General features: G+C 43.1%; 1 protein-coding gene and 1 long non-coding RNA gene across 10 annotated transcripts; both read left to right on the top strand.

Annotated features, from left to right (window-relative positions):
* The first annotated feature begins 538 nt into the window (after positions 1-538).
* On the top strand, positions 539-27,065 carry HMGCS1 (3-hydroxy-3-methylglutaryl-CoA synthase 1). 9 transcript variants are annotated; one of them, XM_083703575.1, is made up of 12 exons: positions 945-1,061; positions 4,352-4,472; positions 14,059-14,516; positions 15,428-15,553; positions 16,242-16,406; positions 17,862-18,030; positions 19,702-19,872; positions 20,791-20,897; positions 22,261-22,386; positions 23,133-23,296; positions 23,985-24,024; positions 25,120-27,065. In XM_083703575.1, exons 3-11 carry the CDS (start codon positions 14,069-14,071, stop codon positions 24,000-24,002), a joined length of 1,494 nt encoding a protein of 497 aa, XP_083559701.1. In that variant the 5' UTR covers positions 945-1,061; positions 4,352-4,472; positions 14,059-14,068; the 3' UTR covers positions 24,003-24,024; positions 25,120-27,065. The 9 variants fall into 9 exon arrangements, with proteins under 9 accessions (XP_083559696.1, XP_083559700.1, XP_083559697.1 ...); XM_083703574.1 differs by lacking the exon at positions 4,352-4,472 and having other exon boundaries at positions 865-1,061; XM_083703571.1 differs by lacking the exon at positions 23,985-24,024 and having other exon boundaries at positions 940-1,061.
* Positions 24,031-25,057, top strand: LOC310827568. Its single transcript, XR_014556421.1, has 2 exons — positions 24,031-24,773; positions 24,807-25,057. It is a non-coding gene; the product is annotated as an uncharacterized lncRNA (long non-coding RNA).
* Positions 27,066-27,485: the final 420 nt, after the last annotated feature.

A 27,485-nucleotide genomic window follows, 5' to 3' on the forward strand; every position in this document is an offset into this window, starting at 1 on the left:
CTACGTGTGTGTACCCTAATATTTTATAATATTTTATAACAGCCCTAAAGAGCAGCTTTTCCAGGGGAAAGCGGTAGGGCAGATGGGGAAGAGCATTCCACAAGCAGAAAGCCACTGCAGAAAAAGTCTTTTCTCATGTTACCGCCCTCCAGACCTCTCACGGAAGGGGCCCCAAGAAGAAGGGCCTCAAATGATGATCACAGGTTTATGAAGAAAAAGAAAGACATAAAGAAAAACGTTAAAAGAAACTTGTACAAAACAGGCAAAATTAGCAGCATTACAAGCCATAAAGGCATATCAGAAGCCTCATTTAACCAATGAAAGCACCATACAACATTGGATTTGGATAGCATTTGTAATCCGTGTGTGTTGTTAAATAAAGTATGAAAAACCACCACTCTTTCCCTGAGAACCTGGAGCTGGTGGGCCATTTTCCTTGATGTGGCTATCAATAAGGCTTTAAAAAACCCAAACAGTTCATAATATAATATGCAAGAGCCTCCTTCCACCCTATATGAAGTTCGTATATAGTTTGCAGCCAGCGCAGACACCAGGGCTCTCCTTAGCTCCCTTCTTCGGGTAACACGATGCTGCCTCGCTGAGATGCGCGCCTTCCTCCCGTTGCTAAGCGACCATCTCCTCTTTCTCACCAGAGGACCTGCAGCAGCGACTGCCCTCACCGCGCAGTCGGCAGCGGGGCTCCCATTGGCCGCCGGGCACTCGCGTCACGCGCTTCATTCGCCGGTCCGGGCCTCAGCGGCGCGCCCATTGGGCGCCCTCCCTCTGGCCACGCGGCGTCATTTTCTCACACCACTCCTCTCGCCCTCCCCTCGCCTCCTTTCCCCGCCTCGCCTCGTTCATTGGCCAGGAATGGGAAGAGGGGCAGGCTCTGGCGCGCCGGCCTCCGATTGGGCAGCGAGAGCTGCCGCTCACCGGTTTCAAGCGGTAGCTTGGGCGGCGGGGCTGGTTTAAAGGCGCATCTCCAGCCGCGGCTGCGTCCCATTCAAGAGCTGAGAGACAGCGCGTGGACCCTGCAGAGAACGAGCCATCGCCGCACACAGGTGGGTGGGATCTTATTTCCGTCCGGTGCATAGGGAGCACCTGCCTGGTTTTGGTGTTAAATTGAAGCTCTCCCGCCCCGCCTCCTCTAGGACCAGGTGTGCTAACCCAGAAATCGCACCCGTGTCTACTCAGAAGTAAGCCCCGCAGAAGTCACCAGGTAAATTGTGCTTAGGGTTGCAGGCGAAGGCTGAAATCCTGCACGAGCTTAGCTTGGGTGTAAGCCCCATCGCATTCAGAGGATCTTACTTCTGAGTAGACCTGAATAGGATTGCCACCTAAACTAGGTCCTTGATTTTTCCAAAGACCATTAGGTTTTTTTAAGGTGGTCAGATCAAAGTTTTGGGGTACTTGCAATTCTAGAGCTGACTCTTTTCTGTGATGGTGGTGGTAGTAATATGTGGCCCCCTGGTTACATTTAAAAGGAATATAATTGTTTTGGGGCAAGGGTGGGGAACGTTTAGCTTTCCAGATATTCGTGAACAGCCCTAGCAGCTGTGGCAGCTGGGCAGGGATGATGGGAGTAGCAGATCAGCAACACCTGGTGGGCCAAAGGTCCCCCACACCTGTTTTCTAGTACTAAATAGGACCCAGGATGTCATCATGCCCAGTGCTTCTGCTAAAGAGAATAATTTTCTACTCAGCAGGCTTGTTTGGGCAGGGAGGCTGGGCAACATGTCTCTGGTGGAACCTCCTTATCATGCCACTGTTCCTCAAGAGAAAGAGCAGTTAAGTTGCCAGGGGTGGCGGTGGTGGTAGAATTGAGCAAGTGGTGATTGCAAGGAGCAGCTACCTCTGATTCCTCACCTCCCCATTCCCTTAAGGAGGCTCTTCTATCAGGTAAGAGACTACTTACCTGGATTTAATCCAGCAAGCTTGCCCAGAGAGAGGCAGTAAGCAAGAGAGAGCAGCTCTGCCAGTTTGAACGCCTTATCGTCACTTTAGGTGGGGCAGGGGCTGCCCTGCTGGGAGCAGCTGCTTCTGGCTTGCTTGCTCACCCACTCTCTCTGGGTGGCCTCTCTCTACTGAACCCTGTCCACCCTGCCTAATGGGAGAGCATAGGTGTGGAAGCCTCTTGCTAGGGTTCTTTGGGGCTGTCCCTCAGATCTCTCTCTCTGTGTTTATGGGGTGGGGCTGAGCCATTTTTTTCCACTGCTCCACCCAGAGAGAAAGGGGGTGAGCAAAAGGGAACAGGAGTCTCTCCCTCCCTCACTTGCATCCTTCCTCTGAAGAAGTACAGATATGGCACCTTATGGCACCTAGATAGGGAGGCTGAACTAACGGAAAAAACTGATTGAATGTGTTTATTGCCCTTAACTCTCCCTCTCCCCTACTGTGTTGCCCAGAGAGGGAGGTAAGGTGGCAGAGGCAGAATAATCTACTCACTGCTCTTCCCCTGGATGTTATGACAAATCCAAGCCCTGATCCAAAGGGAGGGGGCAGGCAGGTACCCCTCAAAACCTGTTGTTCAGTTTGCCCATTTTTGCAGACAAACCAGTGGCAGCTGTTCTCTGGGCAGGAAAGATGGGGCATTGGTGTTGCATGTGGCACAGAGCAAGGAGGCAAGTCTCTACTGAAAATGGTGGCTGTTGCACTTCAACAGCTTTGGGGGTGGGGGTCTGTACTAATGTGAGAGCGAGGCTTGGGCCAGTTCCCCCCCCCCCATACTAGCCCAAAGTGATCCAGTACAACAGCACACCCCCCCCCCCAAAGTACAGAAGTCAGTAAGACATGGCAAGTCAAAGAATTGCTTGCTGTTGAACAGTGCAGCCCTATGGAATATATTTACTCAGTTATTATTTTTATTTCCACTAAGTTCAGTGGGGTTTGCCTCTCCAAAAGTGAGTATCTGGGAATGGCAGCTGCAGTTAACTTCTGCAAGGAAGCCATGGGAAACAAAAAATTGCGAGGAAATCCTTTTCCCGATCATCCAGATAGGCTGCCTTGTTAGATCTGGAGATCTTCTGAGAAGGGTTTTTTTTTTGTTTGTTTTTTTTTTTGCTATTAACTGAACACCAGTTCATCTCGCAGCCCTCCACCCACCAATGTCTTTGTTGGGTGGTGGGGAACTTGTGTCTCACTAGAGTTTGTGAGCTCTGGAATAAAAACTAGAGCCTCTCAGCTTTTTAAAATCCGTGTTTGGAAGCTTATAATGTCCCACCCAACCAGAATTATTTCTACTTTAGGAACCCTGCTTTCTTTCATTACAAGCCAGCTGCTGCCTCTGGTCAACCAGACATTTAAATCCAGAGTAATTTTAATTGTAAAATATAAATCTGCCCAGCTGACTTGCTAATTACTGTAGAGTACATCTATCAAGTGAGATTTAGTGATTGGCTTTCATTCTAGGATAGACAGGAGAACTCTAAAGCTGATAGATCTTGCTGTCTTAAGAAGTACGGTAAATGGTTTCTGTGAACCTAGTGGGCATTTCTTGCTTCTGGTCAGACATATAACCCTAGAGCAATTAAGGGCTCATCCACACTTAATTTTTGACTCACATTTTCTGGGCACAGGTTTCTGGTTCCCTGGTTTGTGCTAAATCGTTTTCTTTTTTGCCCAAAGCTTTCTCCAAGAAAACCCAGTCTTTACCGCTGAATTGGAGCAAGATTCCTATTTGCTCTGATTCAGTAGTAAAGCACAGGTTTCTGTGGGGAAAGGGGGAGGGGGCAAAAAAACAACAAACAAACCCCACTTGAACCAGACCTGGAAAGCCCAGACCTTTACATAGAAATGTGGAGCAAAGGTGGATGAGCTCTCTGTTGCTAGAGCTTTGTGGTGACTGTCGTTGAAATCTACCTTGGCAACCCTACTCTGGGGGTGTAGCCTCGGGACTAGCAGTTCCATAGGGAAGTCCCTGAACTCTAGCAGAGAGAGAAGTTCAGTTTTAGTGGCTGGATCACGTCCTTCTACAGTACTGGTCATAAACATTGTACTTTCCACACGTTTTGGACTCCAACTCCAGCTGAGTCATCATGACATCATCATCAGGGATGATGGGAATTGTAGTTCATAGGATCTGGCAGGTGCCACACTGAATGCCTCTCTTTTAGAGCATTAAAAACGGCCATGTGTGCTTTCATCAATGTGCATATTGACCAAGGACCAGAACTGGATTAGGAGTTGGCAGGTATGCCTGCTGGTGTTAAATTGCCCACTTCTGTCTGCAGTTATCTTCCCTAGGATTTTTTTTTTTAATCCCTGCATATGGTGTGGGGAGGAATTGATCTTGGGGAAAATACTTCTAGCAGAGAGTCCTCTTTCAGACATGTCAGGGGTTTTTTGCTTCTAGGCATTTTCCATCTCACAAGTCCCCTGCAAGTCTAAAGTGGTATAGTCAAACACAGAATACCCCCTCTACTGTTTGTAAGGACTAAGTATAAGGCTAAAATCCTCTACACACAACCCAAAAAGTAAGTCCCATTGAACTTGCTGAGCTTTAAACTAAAAGAGCTTGCTTAAGGATTCCACGGTCCATCTTAACAGATCTTTCCGAGGGATCTCCATGGAGACTGGTGCGCAAGGATATGCAAATTTGTGAAGTGTTCCACTTTTGTGTTGGATTGTGACCTCCTGTTTCCACAGACTGCCATAGGGAGGCCAACATGATGCCTGCTGTTAAATTTCTAGGATCACTACTATGCTGAGTTTTAAAATAAGGGCAGAGTATTTATCAAGTGCGGCTTGTCTGTTTTTTTAAAAAAAAGATTGATTGGCTTCATCTAGTTACAGCAAAGTCTCTGATCACAGTGGAAAGAGTTCTATCGCTACCAATTAAATCCGTGGGACTGCGTAGTTGTGGTTGCGTCGTGCACCCTGTTGCTCTTCTTCTGTGGACCCTGATCTTTATTAGACAGAGTAGGTGATATCATTGTCATTTCTTTAATGGATTTAGTGCTTAGTGTACCTCCAATTTTCAGGAGGTACCTGCCCATTTAATCTTTCTGTACCATGCAGTCTGTTTTTCAACTGATCATATAGCATGCCTTAGTATTTCATCATGATTTCATTGCATTGTTTGGTTATGAAAGGCCGAGGCATTCTTGTATCAGCCTCTGAAGTACATTGGTACAGCAAGTGCCTCTTGAGATTTCCCCCCTGAGGGTAGCCTGTCAGTAGGACAAGAAGGAAAATGGATGCTGTGTTGTGCCTAGTAGATTTATTCTGGCATAAACCTGAAACTTCAAGAGGCTTTCTAGATTTAAGGATGATGCTTTTTTTCTTTGTCTTTCCATGTAATTTTTTTCTTTCCATGTAATTTTTTTCTTTCTGAGCTGCAGCTGGCAGCTCAGAAATTGAAAGCTTCTCTTCTGAAAACTCTTATTTTATATTAATCTTAATGTGTCCTCATTCTCTTCTTCTCCCCCCCCCCCCTTTCCCTGAGATGACTAGAGAAATTGGACTGCATACAGTTCTTCCTTGTTTGGCTCAGAAGTATTCTGCTGCTGCCTAAAAACGTGATCTGCAAGTAGATGAAAATGCCTCTCTGAATTGTTTCAGGTCTGGCAGCAGGGAGGTTTTGTAAGAGCCTCACTTTCATAGGGTTGGATTTCCCGGTGTGGGCTCCTGACGCCTCTGGGTGAAGAAATGGGGGAAACCAGTAAAAAATAAGCTGCAGGACATGTCCACTCGCCTGAGGCTGCCATTGCTGCGGTAAGCCAGGCCCAAACTATGAGCAATGTAGTCTGACAACATAGCAATGCAGGTTGTGGACAGTGAGTACCCCAGGCTGGGGTGGAGCGTTCCCGACTCTCATGAAGAAAAGGAAATGAAGGCTGCTTAGGCTTTCAGATTCTACATCTGGTGGAGAGAAGGTCTTGCCAGGTTTGCTCATAGATATATAGTGACCCTTGTAGTTGTGAGACAGTGACGCCTTGTGGCTGTTTTTAGTGCTAGATTTTGAGATGTACAAAATCTTTGAACACCAAGTACTTCTGGAGCAGCAGAACTTACAGTAAGTTAGCAAATGATGACTAATGGCCCCTCGCAGTTGTTATGATTTTTATGGTTATGTGAACAGAAGTGGACTTGTCTGCTGTCCCTTGTCCAGGCCTTTAGCATACTTGAAAGATGCATGTGAGCATTTTCTGGACACTTGGTAGCTACGTCAACAGCTTGTGCATACTGTTTACCAACTTGTGGCAATCTCAAGTCATGTGCTGGTTTCGCTTTGGGCACACTATTCTATTTCCATTCCTTTTATTTATTTTAAACATTTCCTTTCTTAACTATGTTCCCTGGTGTAACTGATGCTTGAAGTGGCTCTACAATGCATTCTGAGCATTTATGGGATAAGTAGAAAAGCAAAATGCCGCATGCGACGGTGGAGGGACAGGGCTTTCCCATATGTCTGATGGGTATATGAATTGGATATCATTAGAACAAGCCTGTAGAAGAAACTCCTGGCGGATGAGGGGCGGGGGAAGAGATGCAAGCTGGGAGTTGGAGACAAAAGAAATATTCACAGCCCAAAGCTCAACCTGCCCCTGTTGTGTTGCCTGGGATTGTTGGGTTGTAGTCCAAAGCATATATGGAACGCACCAGGCTGGGGGAGGATAAACTTTAGCCACTCGCTAAAAGCTCTTCCATAGTATCTTGGTGAGGATGTCGCTAGAGCACTGCTTCCTATCGCAGTGGATTCACTGCCTGAGCCACACTCAACCTTTTTTTTAAAAAAAATTTTTATTAGGGTTTCAACAGATTTTATCATAACAAACAAAACAAAACAGCACAATAACAGACAATAAACAATGTAACACATAAAAAGCAAACAAAAATATATAAGTTCGGTTCTTAATTTCATATACCTTACTTTCCCAATTTCCTCACACCTCCCTTTTCTGTATTCCAATTTCCAAATTAGTTTCAGCAAACTCTTCCATTATTTTGACTGATTTTAATGTTACTTAATTTCTTTTAAATTAACCATTGCCGCTACTAACCACTTATCTTCTAATCCCCCATCATTGATTAATTTTGCTATGTTTCTTTACTTGTTACTTATAAAACATCTTTGCACATTCCTTTCAACTTTGTCACTAATGCCGCACTATCTCTATATCCTGCATCATTTTAACATTCAAATAGTTTACAATGTTTTTGCAGATAATCTTTAAATTTCTTCCAATCTTCTTCTGTTTGTTCTTCTCCCATGTCTCGGATTCTGCCAGTCATTTCTGCCAGTTCCATGTAGTCTATCAGTTGCATCTGCCATTCTTCCAAGGTGGGCAAATCTTGTGTCTTCCAGTACTTTGCGATGAGTATTCTTGCTGCTGTTGTTGCATACATGAAAAAGGTTCTATCCTTCTTTAACACCATCTGGCCAACAATGCCCAAAAGAAAGGCCTCTGGTTTCTTAAGAAAGGTATACTTAAATACCTTTTTCAGTTCATTATAGATCATTTCCCAGAAAGCCTTAACCTTTGGGCACGTCCACCAGAGGTAAAAGAATGTTCCCTCAGTTTCCTTACATTTCCAACACTTAGTGTCAGGCACATGATATATCTTTGCAAGCTTGACTGGTGTCATGTACCACCTCAACTTTTAATATAAGTTGCTGTGATTGGAAGTCAAAGTGAATACAAGGTTGGTGGCCCATAGCCCCAAACCTTTTTGTGGAAAAGACAATTTTCCATACAGGTGTTTTAAAATTGCTGTAACATGCCCTGAGACCATATGATTAAAGGCAAGTAATAATAAAATTTATCAATTAAATTATTAACAGGATTACTGTGCTTACTGAATCATCAAAAACCTCTAGGCTATTTACATGAAACAGTGCATTAAGCTTCTACAATGATGTTTGGTTCTTGCCAAAGATGGGAAGGGGAAAATGTATAATTCTTTTACACATACATATCCCTTTCCTTAAAACCCCAACCACAGAATATGTACTAGATGTACTGATTGGCATAGTATAAGTAGATTAAGTCAATTGCTTAATGATTTCCTGGAAAGGAAATTTGCAGAATTCAGGCTGTTGCTCATATATCAGTTTTAATCTTCTAATTGCTCATGGTAATACATTTTTTAAAAGGTGTTCTAAAGTGACCCTTCTACAAATAGGATCTTTCACAGTCATCTCATCTTATTACTGCAAAGCAGCAAGCTTACAATACAAAGCTCTGCACATCAGTAACCTCTATTGAAATACATCCCTCTTTAGCCAACTACTGGTATGTAGCTTGAAAGAATCCCCATTTATTTCATAAAGTGACCTCTCAGGAATCAGAATTTTAGCCACAGCTCAAGTAATAAACCTGTAGGGCTGCGAAACGGAAATGAGATTTTAAAAAATATTTTAATATTTCTCATATAAATTTACAGGGAGAAACCTGTGCCCCTAGTTGTGGGACTTTCAGCTCCCAACATCCAGGGCTCATGGATGATGGAAGCGGCAATAGTCCTCTTGCAATCCTCCCTAGGGCCTTTTGATGAAAGGCCAATAAGACATATTCTAGATAAATAGTGGAGTCGCAGGTTCCCCATCCCTGCTCTGATGCCATGCTCCTACTTAATACTGAGGTCAGGAAACTTGAGCAGCAGCGGCAGAGGTGTGTTTGTGATGCGTCTAATATGGCAAACATAGTGGCAGGGGGTTGTGTGCTTGCTTGTTTGTTTTAATACACAGGAGGAGTTCTAGCTCAGCTCAAGGCAAAGAAACTAAAGGCGACACCATTTCTTTATGTACGGTACACGCGGAGGAGGCGTTGCCTACATTTTGAGGTGCCGATCCGGGTTTGCCCTGCGTCACGTGTGAAAGGTCCCCGTGCGTGACCTCGGAGGCAGGGACTTCCCCTCCCTCCTTTCCACGCGTTCCCTGTGTGCTAGTTTCGCATCGTCCTCGGCAGCAGCCGCCGCCCGCCTACACATCCGTGCGCCGCTTCTCAGAAGCGAACGCGTAGTAGTAGCCCCAGGAAAAGGCGGCGGCGGCTCGGGCTCCTCCGTTGCCTTCGCGCGGCGGAGTGAGGGGGCGCGCGAGCGCAGAACGCCCTCGAGCCAGGGAGGGGCGTGGCTTGCCCTGCCGCGTCAGAATGAAGGGGGAAGTGGGCGCGGCCGAGGGAGGCAGCGAGCGGGCGGCCGCGCGCCGCGTTTTCAAGGTGACGGCGGCGGGCTGGAGCCAGAGGGCCCGCCATGAGGAGCGCATGCGCGCTGGGCCGACCCGGTGCCGTCCGGAGCCGGTGATGGGGTTTCACTGCGTGTGAGTGAAGCGCGGCTGGGGGTGGGCAGGGGCGGGGGCAACCGCGCTGGCCTTGACCTCGGTGAGGACGCGGAAGCTTCTGCCCCGGTGTTTCCTGAGGGATGTAGCGGTGGTGGGGACTTTCATCTGACGTGGGGCCGCCCTGCCTGACAGGGAAACTGAGGCAAAGGCCTCAGTTGCGAATGGAAGCCATTTTCTGGCTACTTGAGGCCTAGGGGTGAGGTGGAGTGGGGGTCATAAGGAAAATGGGACCTGCCACCGCCCTTTCAATTATATGGGTGGGAGGGTGCTCTGACTGCCTGACAGGGAAACTAGGCAAAGGGTCTCTTACCACGGAAGTGAAGTTGCAGAGCTCTCTGGGATAATTCAGGGTGGGTGTGGAGAGGCTTCTTTCCTTCGCAATTCCCCTTTCTCTTCTACTTTCCCTCACAAGAGCAAAGGGAGCTGCCTTGTCTAGTTGGGCCATTAATCCTTCCAGTTCAGTGTTTTCTTGCACCGACTGGCAACAGCGCTCTAGGGGTTCAGCTGGGTGCAGCGGGTTGGACTAGATGCTCCTTGCGGTCCCTTGCAACTCTGCACTGGGGACCTTAAGCATGTGACATGCTGCCAAGCTATTTGCTCCCCATCCCGCCCCCCACAAAAAAAGCCTCACGGCGTGCTTGTGTGTGTGTGTGTTTACTTTGAAGCAGTCCCCACTGTGTTCATGTTTTCTTTGTGCCTATTACCTGCTCTTCTCTGGTTTTAGCAGCCAACTGACATTTGACTGGAGGAGATTTCCTTAGCAGTGGAAGAAGGGTTCACCGGTTGTATTTCTGTCATGTATGCACTGGTATCCTTCCAATAACATAACATACGTGGCAAATGACTGCCACACTTCTGTGCTTTCGGCCAGAATTGAGTTGCCAGGGCTTGTTATATCTGGATATGAAACTTGATGATCCAGGCAGGCTTCTGGTATTTAGGGCTATGATTGGTGTATAGAACATTAGTCCAGTTGTGGATAGTTGAATGATCTGCTGCTTGTGTGGGCTTTACATTTTATTTTTATATTTGTTTGTTTCGTAACAAAATGTTTTCTGAAGTGACTCAGGATAGCAGAGATAATTGATATAAACAGTTGTTTTCCAATTCGATTTTCAGTTTGTGAAGGGATTTGTTTCATCATTTGCCAACATAGTCGTTTGCCCCCTAAGAAACCCAAACCATTGATAAAGGGATTCTTGTGTATACATATTGAAGCAGGCAGTGAGTGCAACTCACTGTTTTTTTCCTGAAGAACACACCAGTGAAGCAGATTTGCTGTGACACTAACAGGCTGAAACTCAGACACACTTTTTCAGTGACCATATAGCACTGAGGAACATGTAGTGTTAACTTTGGCAGTGTGATATTTGGCAGTTGCCCATTGTCAATCCTCATTCCTGGAGAGGCTGTCAAACTGTTGTTTTGGGTCCTTAGTCAGCAAAGCATTGTATAAACTTTCTAAGAGTGAGTAGATAAATTGTTTTGTCTGATAGTTGCTATTTTCTCTGGGTTGGAGGTAAGCAGCACAAAAAGAATGGAGAGCTGGTAAGATTAAGGCCATGTCAAACCAGGACAAGCACAAATCAGGTAAATTTAAGTAGGCATCATTCTGCCTTTTGCCCAATGGAGACTCGCTTGGGAGGAGCATACACCTCCCTAGCAAGGGCTGTATTTAAAAGCCATCACCAATTTTCTCAGAGATTGGTGCCAGTGGAGGGCTGTAGCAAAGGGCTGTCTTGGAGTACTGATGGTTGTAGGTGAGCAACTGATTGGATGGCTGAGATGGTTTCTGTGTTGTGTTTTTGTTCTGCAGGATGTTGGGCATTCTCAAATTACTAGTTTTTAGTTAAAGAATGCATGAGTCAGGAAGGGTTTCAATCTTCTTTTCAGATGGAGAAAGAAACCAGGTCTTACTGCATTATTGGGCATTTTTATTACCGGTGGTGTGATTTGATGACATTAATTTCAACCATTCTACAATGGTACATTTTCATAATGGATATGAGGAATGGTTTGGCGAACTACTGGCCAAGAAGAAGCTGATACTGCAGGCAAATGACTGCTGTCTTTATGGATGTTCAGAGTCATGACTCCATATTACTTTGTTTTCTTCTTAAGTTGTCATTGATTATGAAGGTTGTTTTTTCAACAACTCCGTTTTCCACAACTAGGGCTTGACTTAACTCAGCTGGTTAGAGTGTGGTGCTGACGTGTAGGTAGCAGGCCCTGCCCTGCTCTTGTTTCCCAGCAATTAATTTTCAGAGAGATACTGCCTTTGAATCTGGAGGTTCCACTTAGCTTTGTCAGTTGATCTGTTAAACTCATTTTCTAAAAACTATTAAACACAAAAATTCAAACAGCTAGGCTGAGCTTCATTGTAGGATAAGTGGTCCCCAGCACACGGGACCCAGTGCAAGAAAATTTTGTATAAACTATTGGGCTGTGAAAGCAAACATAGAAACCTTGTATGTTTATCCCCATGATCCATCAGCAAGTAACAAGCTGTTTGGGCCAATAATTATTGATTAGACTGACCTCTGTAAAATTTGTCTAATCTCTGAATTTAAACCATAGAATTGTAGAGTTGGAAGGGATCCTGGGAATCATCTAGTCCAGCCCCCTGCAATGCAGGAATATGCAGGTGGCCTGTATGGGGATTGAACCTGCAACCTTGGCATTATCAGCACCATGCTCTAACCATGATTCTTTTTTAGAAGACTCATGGCCATTTCTTGTTGCAGCAAATTCTGTAAGTTATGTACAGTGTGGATCAGTTCTTCCTTCTGCCAGTCTTGAATTAACAGTAGGAATTTACAGTTATTAAGTTCCAGATAGTATTTAAAAAGTTGTAATGACAAAAAAGTTATTACCCTAATATTCAGTATTTTAAAAAAACATACTTAAAAATGTGAAAACTAGTCAAAACAACAATATAATACAAGACTATTAAATCTGAAAGAATTAATTCAATAACACAGATTTTTCCATCTGGCCTTCCTATTCCCAAGTCTCCATACTTCATTTGCACAGTGGTGAGAGCTGTGTGTGGTGGTCCCATACAACTAAGGAGCGCATCTGAATGTTCCAAGCACGCGCTACAAATTTCTGCCCCATTGTATGCATGTTGAATGAGGCCGATGGGCACTAGGACAGAGTTGGTGTTCCTCTTGTGGGTTCCAGTCTGCAGAACGATCAATGTCCACAGAAGGGGAGCCCCAGAAGTCATGCAGAGTAAAGAGTTCTACCCATCACTTTCAGCTGCCTACCTGCCTCTTTGCTTTATCTTGATTAGGATTTCTATTGCCCTAAGGAATTTACATGATCTATCCACTTGAAATAAAGTTCTCTTCATTCCAATACCACATTGGATGAAATGCCTTTTATTTCCTATCCATTTGGCAGTTCTTTGAAGTTTGCATTTCAGAAGAATGTTCCATGTTCGTAGATAAAGATCATGTCTGGATTTGCCATTCAAAATAATTATGCAAGATTGCTGGTACATGTTGCTTTACTCCTTCAGAATCTCTTTGGTGTCCAGTAAAAAGAGCTGCACATGCTGAATGTCCCCAATTCACCCCCAGTCTGTGAATGAATGACTTTCTTCAGTGGTTGGACAGGGGGGTGGGGGTAGGGAAAGCCTGTTTGAGACCTTGGAAAGCCTCTGTCAGTTGGAGTGGCCCAGGGATAGGGAAGCTCTGGTTCACTAACTGAAGTTGGATTACAACTCCCATGGATGGTCATGGGTTCCCTATTCCTGGAGTATACTTTTCTAGGTTAATGGAACAGTGGTCTCACTCAGTTTAGGGCAACTTCATATGGCATATTCTTGGCATTTTTCCTCTGCCTCCAAGCTTCGCAGTTGGGAAAGAACGAAATACATGCTCATGCAGATACCATATGATTTTCAGTTGCTCTTCACATCTGAAAGGCTGCTCCACAGTTCATTACAAAGGGATGGCTTTATATTACTTTTAGGGAGCAGCTGCAAGCCTTTATTCCCCTCCCCTTTCTGCAACAGTTAGATTGTTGTTTTTTCTTCATTTGGGGGGTTAACTGCCAGTAGATGGTATAATGAGGTTAACCAAGATTCTATTCTATGTAACACAGAGACAAGAGGACCCTGGTAGTGCAGTGTTTTTAAAACGCTGACTAGAAAGGCACGGCCTCTTTGCTGCAGGTTGGAATGTCTGTGGTTACTTGTCTAAATTGGTTTGGGAGTGTCTGACGTAAGAGATCTTCTCAATCTGAATAGTACAGTTGCAAGTACAGACTTGTAGTGTGAGCTAATAATGGCCTATATATCAGCTGGACAGCAGAGGTTGGGATAAAATAGCTCTGCTCCAGTTCTACATACATGGCAATTTGTTAAAATGTGCTTGGGATAGCAGCTGTAGCCCTGGTCTCTTTAAAATCAGTGATTAGTGTGGGCAGAATTACAGCTGTGCAGACTATAGTGTAACTGTCAGATTCCTCTCCTGCTCCCAAGTAGCTTTTCCTACTTTGAACGCTGCCAGGTGTCTTTCCTGCTTTGAGGGGTTGGACTAAATGACCTTTGGATTCACTTCTGTTATTCTGCGTACCTGGTTTTATGATCATTGCCCTATTAGTTGGACTGCTTGTGAGTCAAAATATTTTATCAAAACTTTTAATCTCCAGCCCTTGTGCTTTCAGTAAGCCTCACTGAATGCATTGGTACTTGAATCTAAGTAAGCATGCACAGGATCAAGCTTTGCTCACTCTATTCAAATAAGCACTATTAACTTCTCTTCTTTCAGCTGCACCACCATGCCTGGATCTCTTCCTGTGAATGCTGAAGCCTGCTGGCCAAAAGATGTGGGAATAGTTGCTTTGGAGATCTACTTCCCTTCCCAATATGTTGACCAGGCAGAGTTAGAGAAGTTTGATGGCGTGGATGCAGGGAAATACACCATTGGCTTGGGTCAGTCCAAGATGGGCTTCTGCTCGGATAGGGAGGATATCAATTCGCTTTGCCTCACTGCAGTCCAGAAGCTTATGGAAAGGAACAGTCTCTCCTACAACTGCATTGGGAGACTTGAAGTTGGAACGGAGACGATCATCGACAAGTCCAAATCGGTAAAGACTGTCCTGATGCAGCTTTTTGAAGAATCTGGCAACACAGACGTGGAAGGCATTGACACAACCAATGCATGCTATGGTGGCACTGCTGCACTCTTCAATGCTATCAACTGGGTTGAATCCAGTTCCTGGGATGGTAAGTTTGACATCTCAAGCAAGCAGTATTTCTTAGAATTTTACAAAAAAAGAAAAGGAAAGAAAGAAAGACAAGGCATGCAGAGATAAGGAATTTAAATGTTATTAAATGTAATCCTGTAAATAATAGTCACTTCAGGACTATGAAGTCCTGGCTGTCACGTTCTTGTGATTTCAGGAAGGCTTGATAAAAGCTAATTCCTAGTTCACTATGCTCATTCATGCTTAGTGGATATTACAAGAGGAAACCATATTAGTGTTCAGAAGTTAAAAAAAGGGGGGGGGGGCAGAGGGCAGCGATCCTTTGCAAATACCAAGCAGGGAAGTAAGATTTTGCAGGAATACAATTGGCTTTTGAAAATGAGCTTATATCCCACTAAACCTGTTAATAGTTTCTTGTACTGAGCCAGCACTTCACTTATCTGTACTGATCATACTATTGGTTGCAATGCAAACTAGCTGGTGGAATCAGGTTGGATAACATATTTTGAATCAGCGACTGTAGCATTCAATGCTTATGCTAATTGGAACCTTCCCCCCCCCCCTTTCCACACTTTCTGGTGACTCCTAAGCTGCCCATCTGCAATTGCCCTCAATTTTGTTCCTTGCTCAAAAATGATCTTAACAGGATGTTTGTATAGAATTGTGTGAGAAGAACTTAGTACGCATTAAATATTGTGCATGTTAATTGGTGGCTGTGGGAGTTTAAGATTAACTTCTTGTAATATTTTCCCCAGTGACCACGCAGCCCAGTTATTTGCATATTTACTTAGAATTCTGTAGGGCTTACTGTTAAAGGATTTGCTTCCAAGTACATGTGTATATAGTATTGCAGTCAATGTGGCCAGCAGTTGCCTCAACTAAAAATGACTTTTATGCAGCTTTTTTACAGCATTTGTTTGTGTTTTTCAGGGCGTTATGCACTTGTTGTTGCTGGAGACATAGCAGTGTATGCCACTGGAAATGCTAGGCCAACTGGAGGAGCCGGTGCTGTTGCTATGCTTGTGGGACCAAATGCACCTCTTATTTTTGAGAGAGGTTAGTTTTCTCTGGCAGGCTAAATATTATTCATAGAGCAGATTCCAGCAGTATTTTAGTTCAAATGAACAGCTTGTGCAAGCATTCTTCACTTGTGAAATGCCACAAGAGCAAGCTAGTGCTAGATTGCCTTTTCCTAGATTGCAAACTATGCTGGTTTGCCCTTATGAGGAAAATTAAGCAATTTTCCAGTTCACAGAATGAAAGCCATAAACCTGCATGTGTTCACTCCTCTGCAGCTCATATGAGTAGACTGCTTATGTGAGCAGTAATCTCTGCAAGTGAGCTGCCTGGAACATCAGCCTGTTAAAATGTTAACAACTAGCTATCTGTACTGCTCGGCATTTAGTATTCTAGTATTCTTTTTCCTGATCACATTGGGAAGTGGTGTAACTTTTCTGTTCACCACCACCTCCCACATCCACCAGATTAATCTTTGGTTGTACAATGTATCTTATTTTTATTATTATTATGATTTATTGAATTTATATACTGCCCTATGCCTGGAGGTCTCAGGGTGGTTCACAGAATAAAATAATAATAATAATAAACCCAATATACCCTCCCCCCCAAAAAACCCCACATTTTAAAAGGGAATAGGATGTCAGTCATGTTTTGAGGTAAGAAGAGTACCTTATTAATGGACTTCACTGCGGCATTTCTTTCAAGTCTGGCTTCTTTTCCCTAGGATTGCGAGGGACCCACATGCAGCATGCCTATGATTTCTATAAGCCTGATATGGTATCTGAGTATCCTGTGGTTGATGGGAAACTGTCCATACAATGCTACCTCAGTGCATTAGATCGCTGCTACACTGTCTATCGCAAGAAAATCCATGCTCAGTGGCAGAAAGGTATGTCTTGCTAGAAAGTACCATTGCAGAATCAAGGTGTTTCTTTTTTCCCCATCTTCTCGGATCCTGTCCTCTTCCACAGAATTTGGAAAACTGTCACAGACTTAAAACCATTCTGCCAGTTATGGCAAACGACTGCACAGAATTCTGCTGCTGGTTCAGGAGAGCAGAGTATCTTGTGTTTGAATGCCTACCACAAGCACACTTTAGACTGTTGTTCACACAGCTGCCCCTGCAGCGTGGAGTTACTGCTGAACATGCCCTATATTAGATTTCATTTTGAAAAGTATTTTTACCCTGTTCTTCAGCTGCAAAAGGCTTCCGGGGTGGCCTGTGATGATCAGTAATAAGAAGGTCCCTGCTCTAGGCTTACAATCTAAAATAGAGAAGACAAAAGGAAAAGAGACTGGCTTTAAGGAGGAGGAAAAACGGAAACCTAGGCAGGCATTCATTGCTATAATATTTCTAGCAGGGAAGCTCCTTGTTTGGTTGAGCCACAGTGGTCTCTTGCCCTTTGTCATGATATTCTTAAGGTAGTCAAACAGCCTTTTCTGGCTGGGGTGGATTTTTAAAGGAATTGACAATGAGTGGTGAGAATGGGATAGATGAGTAGTGCAGTAGTGGAGCAATCGATAAGAAACAGCTAGGTTGATTAGGAGGAAATCTTTTTGTTTCAAGAGGGGGGTGTGGGCAGGAAGATCTAGGCTCGGGCTATCCATGGTTACTAGCCACACTGACATCCGTTCTGCCTTTACTGTTGGAGGCACCATGCTGCTTAGTGGTAGTTGCTGGGACTCACAAATGGGGACAGTACTTGGGTTGTGCTTGCAAGCTTCCCACAGGCATCTAGTGGGCCTCTGTGAGAGCACAGGATGCTAGGCTTGGTGGGTTGTAGTCTGATACACCAGGGCTCTTCTGAGGCCAGGTTGACAGACACAAGAGTTGGTTGCAAGCATATCCAACAGCATGGGAGTAGGAGGTAGACAAGGATGCCATAAGCAAACGAGTTGTGTCACACAGTAGAAATGCAAAGGTGATTAAGATGTGAGAAGTTGTTGGAGCAGAGGATTAAAATGTACTTAATCTCCAATACCAGAATGGGAAACCTGTGACCTGTTCAACTGCAACTCACATCAGCCCCACCCAGCATAGCTTCTGGTCAGGAATGATGGAACGTGTAGTCCAAGTTTTGGAGAGCCATAAATTCCCCATCCCTGCTCTAAGCAAAGATCTGAGCCGATCCCAATTTTAGTTGGGATTTTAAATAAAAGGTAGTATAAAACGAATTTCATATTGCAGAAGTAAGAATACACAAATGTTAAAACTTGTAGCCTGATCTTTTGCTTGTTTACTTGGAAATAAGCTTTGCTGCGTTCAGTAGTTCTTTCTCCCAAGTAAGTGTACATAAGACTTAGGCAGAATAGCATCCATGTCCTGTTTCTTTTTTTATTTCAGAGGGAGTTGACAAAGACTTCACCCTGAATGACTTTGGTTTCATGATCTTTCACTCTCCATACTGCAAACTTGTACAGAAATCTGTAGCTCGTCTGTTGCTGAATGACTTTCTGAATGATCAGACACCCACAAAAGAAAATGGCATCTATAGTGGCCTGGAAGCTTTTAGGTAAATAAGAAAATTCTTCAGTACAAGAGACATTACGAAGCATCAGGAAGTAGTTCTATAACTGACATTGATCTATTTTATGTATGATCTTTTTTATACAGCTCTTAAAATTTAAGGGAGTGGATCTGGAATGCCCTTTCATAGCTGCCTAAAACTTTGTCTTGATAAGGTTCATCTTATGCAAAGATTTCTTGGAAAAAAATAGGTGGAAAAGAACGTATCACTAGGTTGATTTTTTAACAATAGTCGACAAACTGGGAGTTTGATTAAAATCAAGTTAGCTTGATTTTAATATGTGAAGATAGCCTGGGGAACCCAAAGAGGAAAAGGTTATTCTCCGGTGTAGCTTAATCCTAATCACCATTACTTGGAAGTAAGTCCATGTGTGGAATTTACTTTTTAGTGACTTTCTTTTGCTATCTTATTCTCTTGCAGCAAATGCACCAACAAGGCTAACACATTTCTTGGCCTTGTTTGGATGATTGTATAATAAGCTGATAGGCGAACGAGGCTTTCATTTACACACACAACTATTTCTCTCTCCCCTTCTCCATATGACTGAATGCATTGTGGAAAGTCTGCAAAACCAGTGTTTCCATTTTGGACCAAACATGGGGAATCCCTGGATACTGGCTTCAAGACAAGCTAGCATTTTAAAAACCTGGTTTAAAGTTTAAGATCCCAGCTTCTTCTCAAAGGATATTGAAGAGCTAGAAAAGGTGTTAGAAAGGGTCAACCAAACTGAACAAGGGACTGAAACATTTCTTCTATGAAGAAAAGATGCAACCTTTGAAGCTTCTTAGTTTAGGGAAAAGGTCAGTAAGGGTGGGGCAAACATGAAAGAGGTGTGTAGAGTTATGTATGGTATGGAGAAAGCAAATACTGCTTTCATAACACACAGTGATCCTGAAGTTTGTAAGATACAAGGCAAGCAGAAGGAAGAACTCTTCACATAGCACATAGTTAAATTATAGAAGATTTAGTGATGGCTCCCAACTTGGAAGTCTTTAAAGGGGATTAGACAAACTGATGATAGGACAAGGCTGTCAGCGACTACGTTACCTTCAGGATCTGAAGCGATATGCCTCTGAACACCAATTGCTGGGGATTGTGAACAGAAGAGGGCTATTGCACTCATGCCCTGTTTTGTAGGCTTCCCAAAGGTATCTGGCAAGGCCATTTGAGAACAGAATACGGGATCAGATGGGCCATCAGCCTGATCCAGTAGGTGTCTCTTAATGTTCAAAGGTTGTAACCAAAGTTTCTGGTTTAGAAAAAAAATTGGAAACAATGGTTTTATAGACTTTTACATTGCATTGAGGCACATTGAGAACAGAAGGAGAGAAGCAGCTTCTTCACTATTGCCTGAACACGGCCAATGTGAAAGTGAGTATTGGAACTAAATATTGCAGTGCGTGACTTCAAGTTAAAATTGTGCATGTTCTTCAGTATAATAAATTGGCTATATCAAATTGAAATAGGCATGACTGAAGGAAAAGTGATCTCTTGTGTAGCACAATCTGGGTGCCTTAAAAAAAAAAACCCAACCTGGGATAACTTTAGAAATCAAAGAGAGCAGATGAGGCATGTTTATAGGTTTCATAGCCTTCTGCTCTAGTAGTCTTTCAAGTTCTTAGTTTTTCTTCTAAATGCTCCCCTTGCTATCTTCAGAGATGTAAAACTGGAAGACACCTACTTTGACCGTGATGTGGAAAAAGCTTTTATGAAGGCCAGTGCTGAGATTTTCAATCAGAAAACCAAAGCTTCCTTGCTTGTATCAAATCAGAATGGAAATATGTACACGCCTTCTGTCTATGGCTGCCTTGCTTCTATCCTAGCACAGTAAGTATGAATGAAGGATCTGAAGCTGGGTTTGAGGTGTTTGTATAATGATCTGACTGACGTTGGGTATCAGATTCCTAAAGGACAGGCTTGCTTTAGGCAATGGCTCAGCCCCACATTCTTCTTGTGAATTAGTGAAAAGCAGAGTGCCTTTGAGCATGCACAGGGTGCCTTCCTTTCTTCACTGAGTGACCAGCTTTAACACCACACTTCAGAAGGAAATAATTCCCAGATATGAGTGCAACTACCAAGCAGTGCTGAACCTTGCTGCTTCTTGCCTTTTGAAACTAATTAAACGCTATCTAAAGGTGATGTACAAAGTTGTTGAAAAGTCTGTGACAATTGGAACCATATATTTGAGCTGAATGACAAAATTTAAAGCACGAAGGTGACTTAATTGTAGATTAAAACTTCAACAATATAGGTGGCAACTACCTATATTGGGCGGACAGCAGTAGGAACTGTGGCTACTAAGCTGCTCCATGAACAATCTTAAGTTCGCAGAATATCTGTGTGCTTTTGATAAGACACACTCCACGCTGCTGTTGCTGCTTCAAACAAAGACTAGCACACCTGTTTTATCAACATCTGTGTATCTTTGTAGCCAGATTCTGCATTTCCTTAGTATTCACATGTCCCAGAAGTTATTTGGCATAACTTACTTGTGCAAGTCCAGACTTGGCAGCTGAAGAAAGAGGGAAGAGTCTGAACACTGGTAATCTTTGACTTGAGGCAGAACCAAGAGCCTTCAGCTAAACTCCTACATGTTTGAAGATAATTACATGGCCAGTGGTTTCGCTTTAGCAGAAAGAGAGGAAATGATTTGAAGGCAGTACAGGATGGAGACAGCTTATTAATATTTGTGTATTAATCTTCTCTAATGTGCTTTTCACTAACACCTTGTTCTCTGGCGTGCAGGTATTCTCCTCAGCAATTGGCAGGACAGAGGATTGGAGTCTTCTCTTATGGCTCTGGGTTTGCTGCTACCCTCTACTCCATCAAAGTTAGCCAAGATGCAACCCCTGGTGAGTAAAATCACCAAGGTTTCCTATACCCAACCACTTCTAAAGTTAGTGTGTCACTGACAGTATCCAGCCAGTATTTTAATTCTTGTAGGGAGTTCATACAAGCAACATGCTGAAGAACCCATTAGCAGTAATTTATGACAAGAATGGCTTGTTGTGCACAATTATGAGTGTGCAACAAAAAGCACTGAGTCTATATAGCTTTGGGTTATAGCACAGTGGGGATGATTTATATGCTCAGTGATGATTGCAGAAATACTGTTATAAGGGAATGCTATAATACATATTATTTTATACTTCTTGAATAATCTCTGGTATTAATCTACATAGACAGATGATCCAGTTTAGGAAATGCTAGCTTTAACAGGTTTTTTTGGTACGATTTTGTGTTTTTATTCTTATAAACCACTTCTGGATACAGCAGTATATAAATATTTTTTTAAATAAATAAATATCTATCCATTTCTGGGCAATTTTTAAGAATAGAGGAAGTTGCCACTAAAACCTAAATAGCTGGGTTAAGAAAGGTGCCTTGCTATGTAACATCTTGCATAAATTTGAATGCATTGCTTATGGTAATACAGTCACACCTCTTGTTACGTTCAGTTCAGGTTACGTCTTTTCAGGTTGCATCCCGCGGCGACCCGGAAGTAACGGAATGGGTTACTTCCGGGTTTTGCTGCTTGCGCATGCGCAGACGCTCAGAATGATGTCACACGCATGCACAGAAGCAGCGAATCATGACCCGCAGATGCGGGTTGCGTTCTGCTCATGATGCGAACGGGGCTCCGGAACGGATCCCGATTGCAACCAGATGTACCACTGTAATGGTGAATCTAATTGCAGTGTTAAAGTGTAGCATTGTTTAGTGTGATGTTGGCAGGCTGGTTTTGGGCAGGCTGTAGCTTGTGAGCCATTTTGGCAGGAACCTAACTCCTGCTTCTGAACAGAGTCTAGCCCAGGGTTGTGGAACCTGTAGCCTGTTCCAGCAGGCTCTTCTTAAGTTCTTATCCCTCCACAGGTTATTGGGTGCCAGTGGTTAAGGATTTGATGCCCAGGTGTTGCTGGGCTACAACAGATCTGGCCTCATCTCTGGCCTCTTATGAGGTTTTGAGAACTTAGGAAAGGGTGTGCTATGTTTTGATATAACAATCAATGAACTTTTACTACGGTACTACTACAGCTAGCTATATTACAAGAGGGTTATGTTGGAAAAATAGCCCCCGCTTTTTCACAGTATAGTAAGAAATCAAGATGCTGCTGTTTCTGACTTGTATTCTTCATTGTCAGATCATGGAATTGTCGAGTTGGAAGGGACTAATAATTCTTTTTAGAAAACGTAAGTTACTGCTTTCTACTGCAGGCTCTTCTCTGGATAAAATAACAGCAAGCCTCTCTGATCTGAAGGCAAGGCTCGATTCAAGGAAATGCATCTCGCCAGAGGTGTTTGCAGAAAACATGATGCTTAGACAAGATACTCATCACTTAGGTAAGTGATGGTGGGATTAAGTTCAGCAAATGTCTGCCATAAATCCAGTGATGGCCTCTATTAGGCAACCATTGATGATAAAGCACACCCCAAAAGCTTATTTCCTTTTTTAAAATAATGAGGTTGGCTTCCAAGCCTTCTGGTTGTTGTAAGAGATGTTAACGAACTTGATGGTTACAGCTTTGACTTGAAATATTTGGGTAATTCTGTCCATATTGAACTGGCAAAAGGCTTTTCTTTTCATGCCAAACATGGGCTTAAAAATTTACCATGAATTAAAACTGCAATCAAGAGGACAGCAGGACCTGGTTCTCAGCTTCTCAGGTCTTCAGATTAACAACTTCATGGTGGATCTGAAAATCTAATTGTGCTGTAAGCGCTGAAGTAATTGAGAAAAGTGTCTTGTGTGCCCCATTTCCACAGCTCCACCAGAGTGTGATAATGGAGGGGTGGAGGCATTTCATATTCTTCTTTGGGAGCGTTGCAAGCCTCCTGTGTATCTTCTTACAGAGAAGCGCTTGCCTTCCCAATACCCTTGAATCATCTGAAGATGAAGCACAGCTTGCTTCAGTTCTCTGCACTTCCATGTGATGTAGCACTAATCCCTTCATGGTGTGTCTCTCTCACACAAGATAAGAGAAATCAGAACTTTTCCAGCATGACTCTGTATGTAGTGAGGTCAAAGATTAAGCTAACACCAGGAGCAAACTGTCTATTTAGAGATTCTGCGTTCTGTCTTTTTATAGCCAACTATATTCCACAATGCTCAGTGGATGATCTGTATGAGGGAACATGGTATTTGGTGCGAGTGGATGAAAAACACAGAAGAACCTATGCTCGTCGCCCCGTGCTGGGTGATGGGCCCTTGGAAGCAGGAGTGGAAGTTGTTCATATGGGCCTTGCTCATGAGGTAAGTGTAAAAAGTCTCTTTAATTCATCCTTTTAACATCCAAGGGCTAGTACACTCCTAATGGTGTTGATCCCTTTTTGTGGGTTAAAGACATCAGGAGCAGACCGCAGAATTGAACACTACCCCCACCCCAATCTGCTTTTAATGTGATTCATAGATATTTTGGCACTGATATGAACAGTTGTTTAGGCTTACCAGTTAACTTGCTTGAGCGGAATAATATGGGCAGCTTCCAACAGATATAAAAGTATAATAAAACATCAAGCTTTAAAAACTTGCCCATGCAGGCCTGCCTTCAGAGGTCTTCTAAAAGTTGTATAGTTATATATCACATTGACATCTGATGGGAAGGCGTTCCACAGGGCGGATACCACTACCTGGAATGCCCTCTGCCTGTTTCCCTGCCTGCCCTCTTCAGTTTCTGGTTAAGCAGGGAAACCAGTAACCCTTAACTATTGTTTGAAGTTGGTGCTGGCATACCTATGGACTGAAGCTAAGGTGCACATGGGCCTGGGAAGGAGGAGGGGAACATGCTTTCCAGGAGGGAATGTTCAAAGATGTGGTCTGCTTCCAATCTCTTTAAAAATGATTGCCTGTTCCATTATGGGTGGAGCAGCCACAGCAAAGGGTGGCTCTTTGCTAACCTTTCCTTTTTTTATTTCTTTTTGTTACCAAAACTAAATTACAGACTATTAAGCACATGTAGCGGATGTGTAACTGCTCTTCCAGTAAGTTACAATCTTCAGTAATTTATAAACCCTGTCCGATCACACATCCCCTCCCTTTCCCTGCTCTTACATTATATGGTGGTTCTCCCACTTACCTCCGCAGTCTGTCAGTCTCTTTCTTTCTCTCCCCCTACCCCTTGTGCAGTCTGCCCAACTTCCATTGTCGGGCATACAAATATTTTGCTGTCATTGATAAAATAACAGGTATTTCCCTTACACTAACATATTTTATCAGTTCCAGCAAGGTATTTTTTTAATCCTTTCTTAAGCCTGTAATATGAAATTTCACAAGTAACCTCAGCAGTCCTGTCCCAATATCTAGAAACTTTAGGGAAACCACACCAAAAATGTAAAAAGAAAAATACTTGGCACTAAGCAAGACACAATTCCTCTGCTTATAGTATTTACTTTGTAAATTCTGCCTTAGTTTTTGTAGCCTCATATTCCATCTCTCTTCGTAGATTGGGTTTTCATTACATTTAGACATGGATAATGGCAGAATTTTACCCTGTTCTAAAACATGCCCAACTATTTCATGATACTGCTGTTGAAAGTTACCAAAATCATTGCAATTGATGGATACGCTATAAATCTGGGATATGATATTCTTTGGATTTTCTTCTGTCAGTGATTCCTCCATTTCAGATACTTGTCCATTTTATTGTAATCAACCCCATTACAGAATACCAAATTTGATAATATTGACACAAATCTTCAACCCAGCGTTCTCCAGCTCATGCCTTCCAGGTGTTTGGAACTACAATTTCCAATAGCCCTGACAGGTTGGAGAAGGCTGCTGTGTAACCTGACATTCTTTGAACAACTTCTAAGACGGGAATTCTGCTGTTCTCAAATTGGATCTAGAAATCTAAATATAACCTATGTTGTGTCCAACTCTGAAAACTTCTTATTGTGCAGGATAGATTCCAATGGAGAATTGTCTGGACAAAGTATTTGGAACTAAGTTACTGTTGCCTAATACCTGGGCTTTCTCAATGAGTCTTGAAACAAAATTAAAGTAAGATAATTGGCAGCTGTGCTTTTTAATAATGTGTTCTAATCTGTGGCTTTTCTCCCCCTCCCCACCCCTTGCAGCATATCCCTAGCCCTGCCAAGAAAGTACCAAGAATTCCTGCAAAAACAGACTCAGAAGCCGTTGCTGTTTCCCTTTCCAATGGGGAGCATTAAGAGACCTCTGTGAGGTGGGAGTTGGAAAAGTTGGGGAGGGCAGGGGATGTACACGGGAGTAACTGTTAATACCCATGTTTTGCTGTACAGTACTGCTTAGTTGGGAGCATGAAAAACTGTTAATCTTGAGGCTCTGTCTTTTGATGCAGTTTGTTGATACGTAGTTAAATAACACTAAAAAAAGTTTGCTAGCTTCTTGGAACAGAAATGACCAAGGGCTCTTTCTAAGAAACAACTGTTTTAAAACAACAGCAAATGGTTCAAGAATAGGTACTTAAATTTACAGAGGGGTAGCCATGTTAGTTTGTTGCAGCAAAAAAGACAGCAGAGCCTTTTGGCATCTTAAGTTTAGGTCTACAGTTGCTTATTCTGTAAAAATATGTCACTTAATCTTTAAGGTGCCACAAGAATCTTTGTGTTTAGTTTAAGCTTGGGAAGACTTCAGTTGTGTTTGCCCTACTCTATTTTAATGAATTAATATCCAGAGTGGAGGTGAGACTTTTTAAAGCCATTATGGAGAAAAATTAATGTGACCTAAAGCTATTTGTGAGTCATTTTATCTTAAATGTTAGGGTCCTATGTGCCTTAACAGTATAAGCACCCGGTCTTTTAAATACAAGCCTTGTTCCATCCCCTCAAAACATGCTATGCATTTGAAAGGGGATAATTGGCTTGTTTTTCAAGGTGCTATTAATTGGTTCAAACCCATCTTGAAAGTTGGAGGTCTGTGACATGGTTTCCAGTTGTATGCTTATAATATTAAAAGCTCCTCTCACCTCCCAGAAATCATTTTGCAAAGCTAAGAAGTGCATGCATTTGGGGAGAGAACACTCTCTTGCCCCAAAGTGCTCTTGGTGGCTACTTAGAAATAGTTGGAAAGTTAATTCCTTTTGAACCTCTTGTATGTAATCTTTTATAAAGGTTGCTTAAGAGCAGGCTTTGCCATACTCTGCTTCTACAAAAATGCAAAAGCTCAGCCCAAGAGCCGTGATTTGATCCTGAACTTTTTGCTCCTCACGATTGTTTTAGCTGTGTGGTGTGGGGTTCTGCAAGCTGTAGCTCTGAGGTCATGTATAAATAGCTTCATATCTCAAACATATTTAAAACTCCATTTCACTTCTGCAAGGAGTACTCAAAAGGCTGCAATCCTCAAAGCACTTACCTTAGAATAGGCATGAACAACTTGTGACCCATTGAGTTGAACACTGCTCACCAGCTATGTGTGATGGCTTGTCGGGTGCTTGCTAAAATTGACCTGTGTTGGCCGCCTGCCAGAGACTTGGCAAAAAAATGGTATGTGTTGAGAACCTGGCTGGGCATATACAGGGCTTTGTGAGGGGTGCCTTTGGCCTGCAAGTTGTTCTGCTCTAGAACGGTCCTGTTTATTATCATACACTTGCTGAAGTGTAAGTGCTTTGGCCATTGCAAGTATATTGGGTGGGCCTGGATGAACTGGAAGCAAAGGGAAAGACAGCTCCTGGCTTGTAAAATACATTGTGTTTACACTAAACTTACACAATTTGTCCTGTTTTTATTTTGCTTTGAAATACTTCTTAACTAATGCATACTGTGCTAAGTTACAAGATGCGGTGTTTGGGGCTCTGTAGTTTGTTTTTTGAAGCAAATTACTTAGGTTTGATTTACACCACTTTTTTGTCCATTTGTGCCAAGTGCTGTGGCTATATAAAACAAAGGGATCCCAAGCTTGGTTTTGTTCACAGGGTGGCGATGTATAAAGTCCATTGCAGGCAATGGACAGGCTAAAAACAGCAGCACCAAATCTAAGATTTATAAACCTCAAAAGCAATGAAACAGATGCCTTGCAAAATAAACACTGAGCTATCTGAACTGCCCATGTTGGTGTAGTTATGCTTTGTATCCAAACCAAGGAGGATGAATTGTGGCTGCCTAGAGGGCAGATCTGATCAAGCAGATGAGTTGTCAGTGGCCTCCACGTTCAAGACTTACCCTGCTGGAATTAGAAGGGAACAGGGTGAACCTCAATATTTCCTGCATTGCAGGGGGGGGGGAGGGTTGGCCTTAGATGACAGTCCCTTCGCTGAACCTTAAAAAAAGCAAAATCACAGATCATAATGTTACAGGCATGGGAGGAGGAGAAAAACAGTGGGTAAAATATTATTTATGGGTGTTATTCAGTAGGTGCCTGCAGATGTGTATTTTCAAGACCTGCCTTCTTCCTGTGACAGAAAATTCCTTTAACTGTTTTTAATGCTGAAATTTAAATAGTTGTAACTTATCCTGGGACCTACTAG

This window comes from Podarcis gaigeae (assembly GCF_964106915.1).
Source record: "Podarcis gaigeae genome assembly, chromosome: 11".
Taxonomy (NCBI): Eukaryota; Metazoa; Chordata; class Lepidosauria; order Squamata; family Lacertidae; genus Podarcis; species Podarcis gaigeae.

Bases quoted from the DNA above. Each gene is read 5' to 3' on its own strand.
- HMGCS1 (XM_083703568.1), top strand. From the start codon at position 9,093: ATGAAGGGGGAAGTGGGCGCGGCCGAGGGAGGCAGCGAGCGGGCGGCC. The intron at 20,898-22,260 runs GTGAGTAAAATC...TTTCTACTGCAG, and splicing joins TAGCCAAGATGCAACCCCTG to GCTCTTCTCTGGATAAAATA. The intron at 22,387-23,132 runs GTAAGTGATGGT...GTCTTTTTATAG, and splicing joins ACAAGATACTCATCACTTAG to CCAACTATATTCCACAATGC.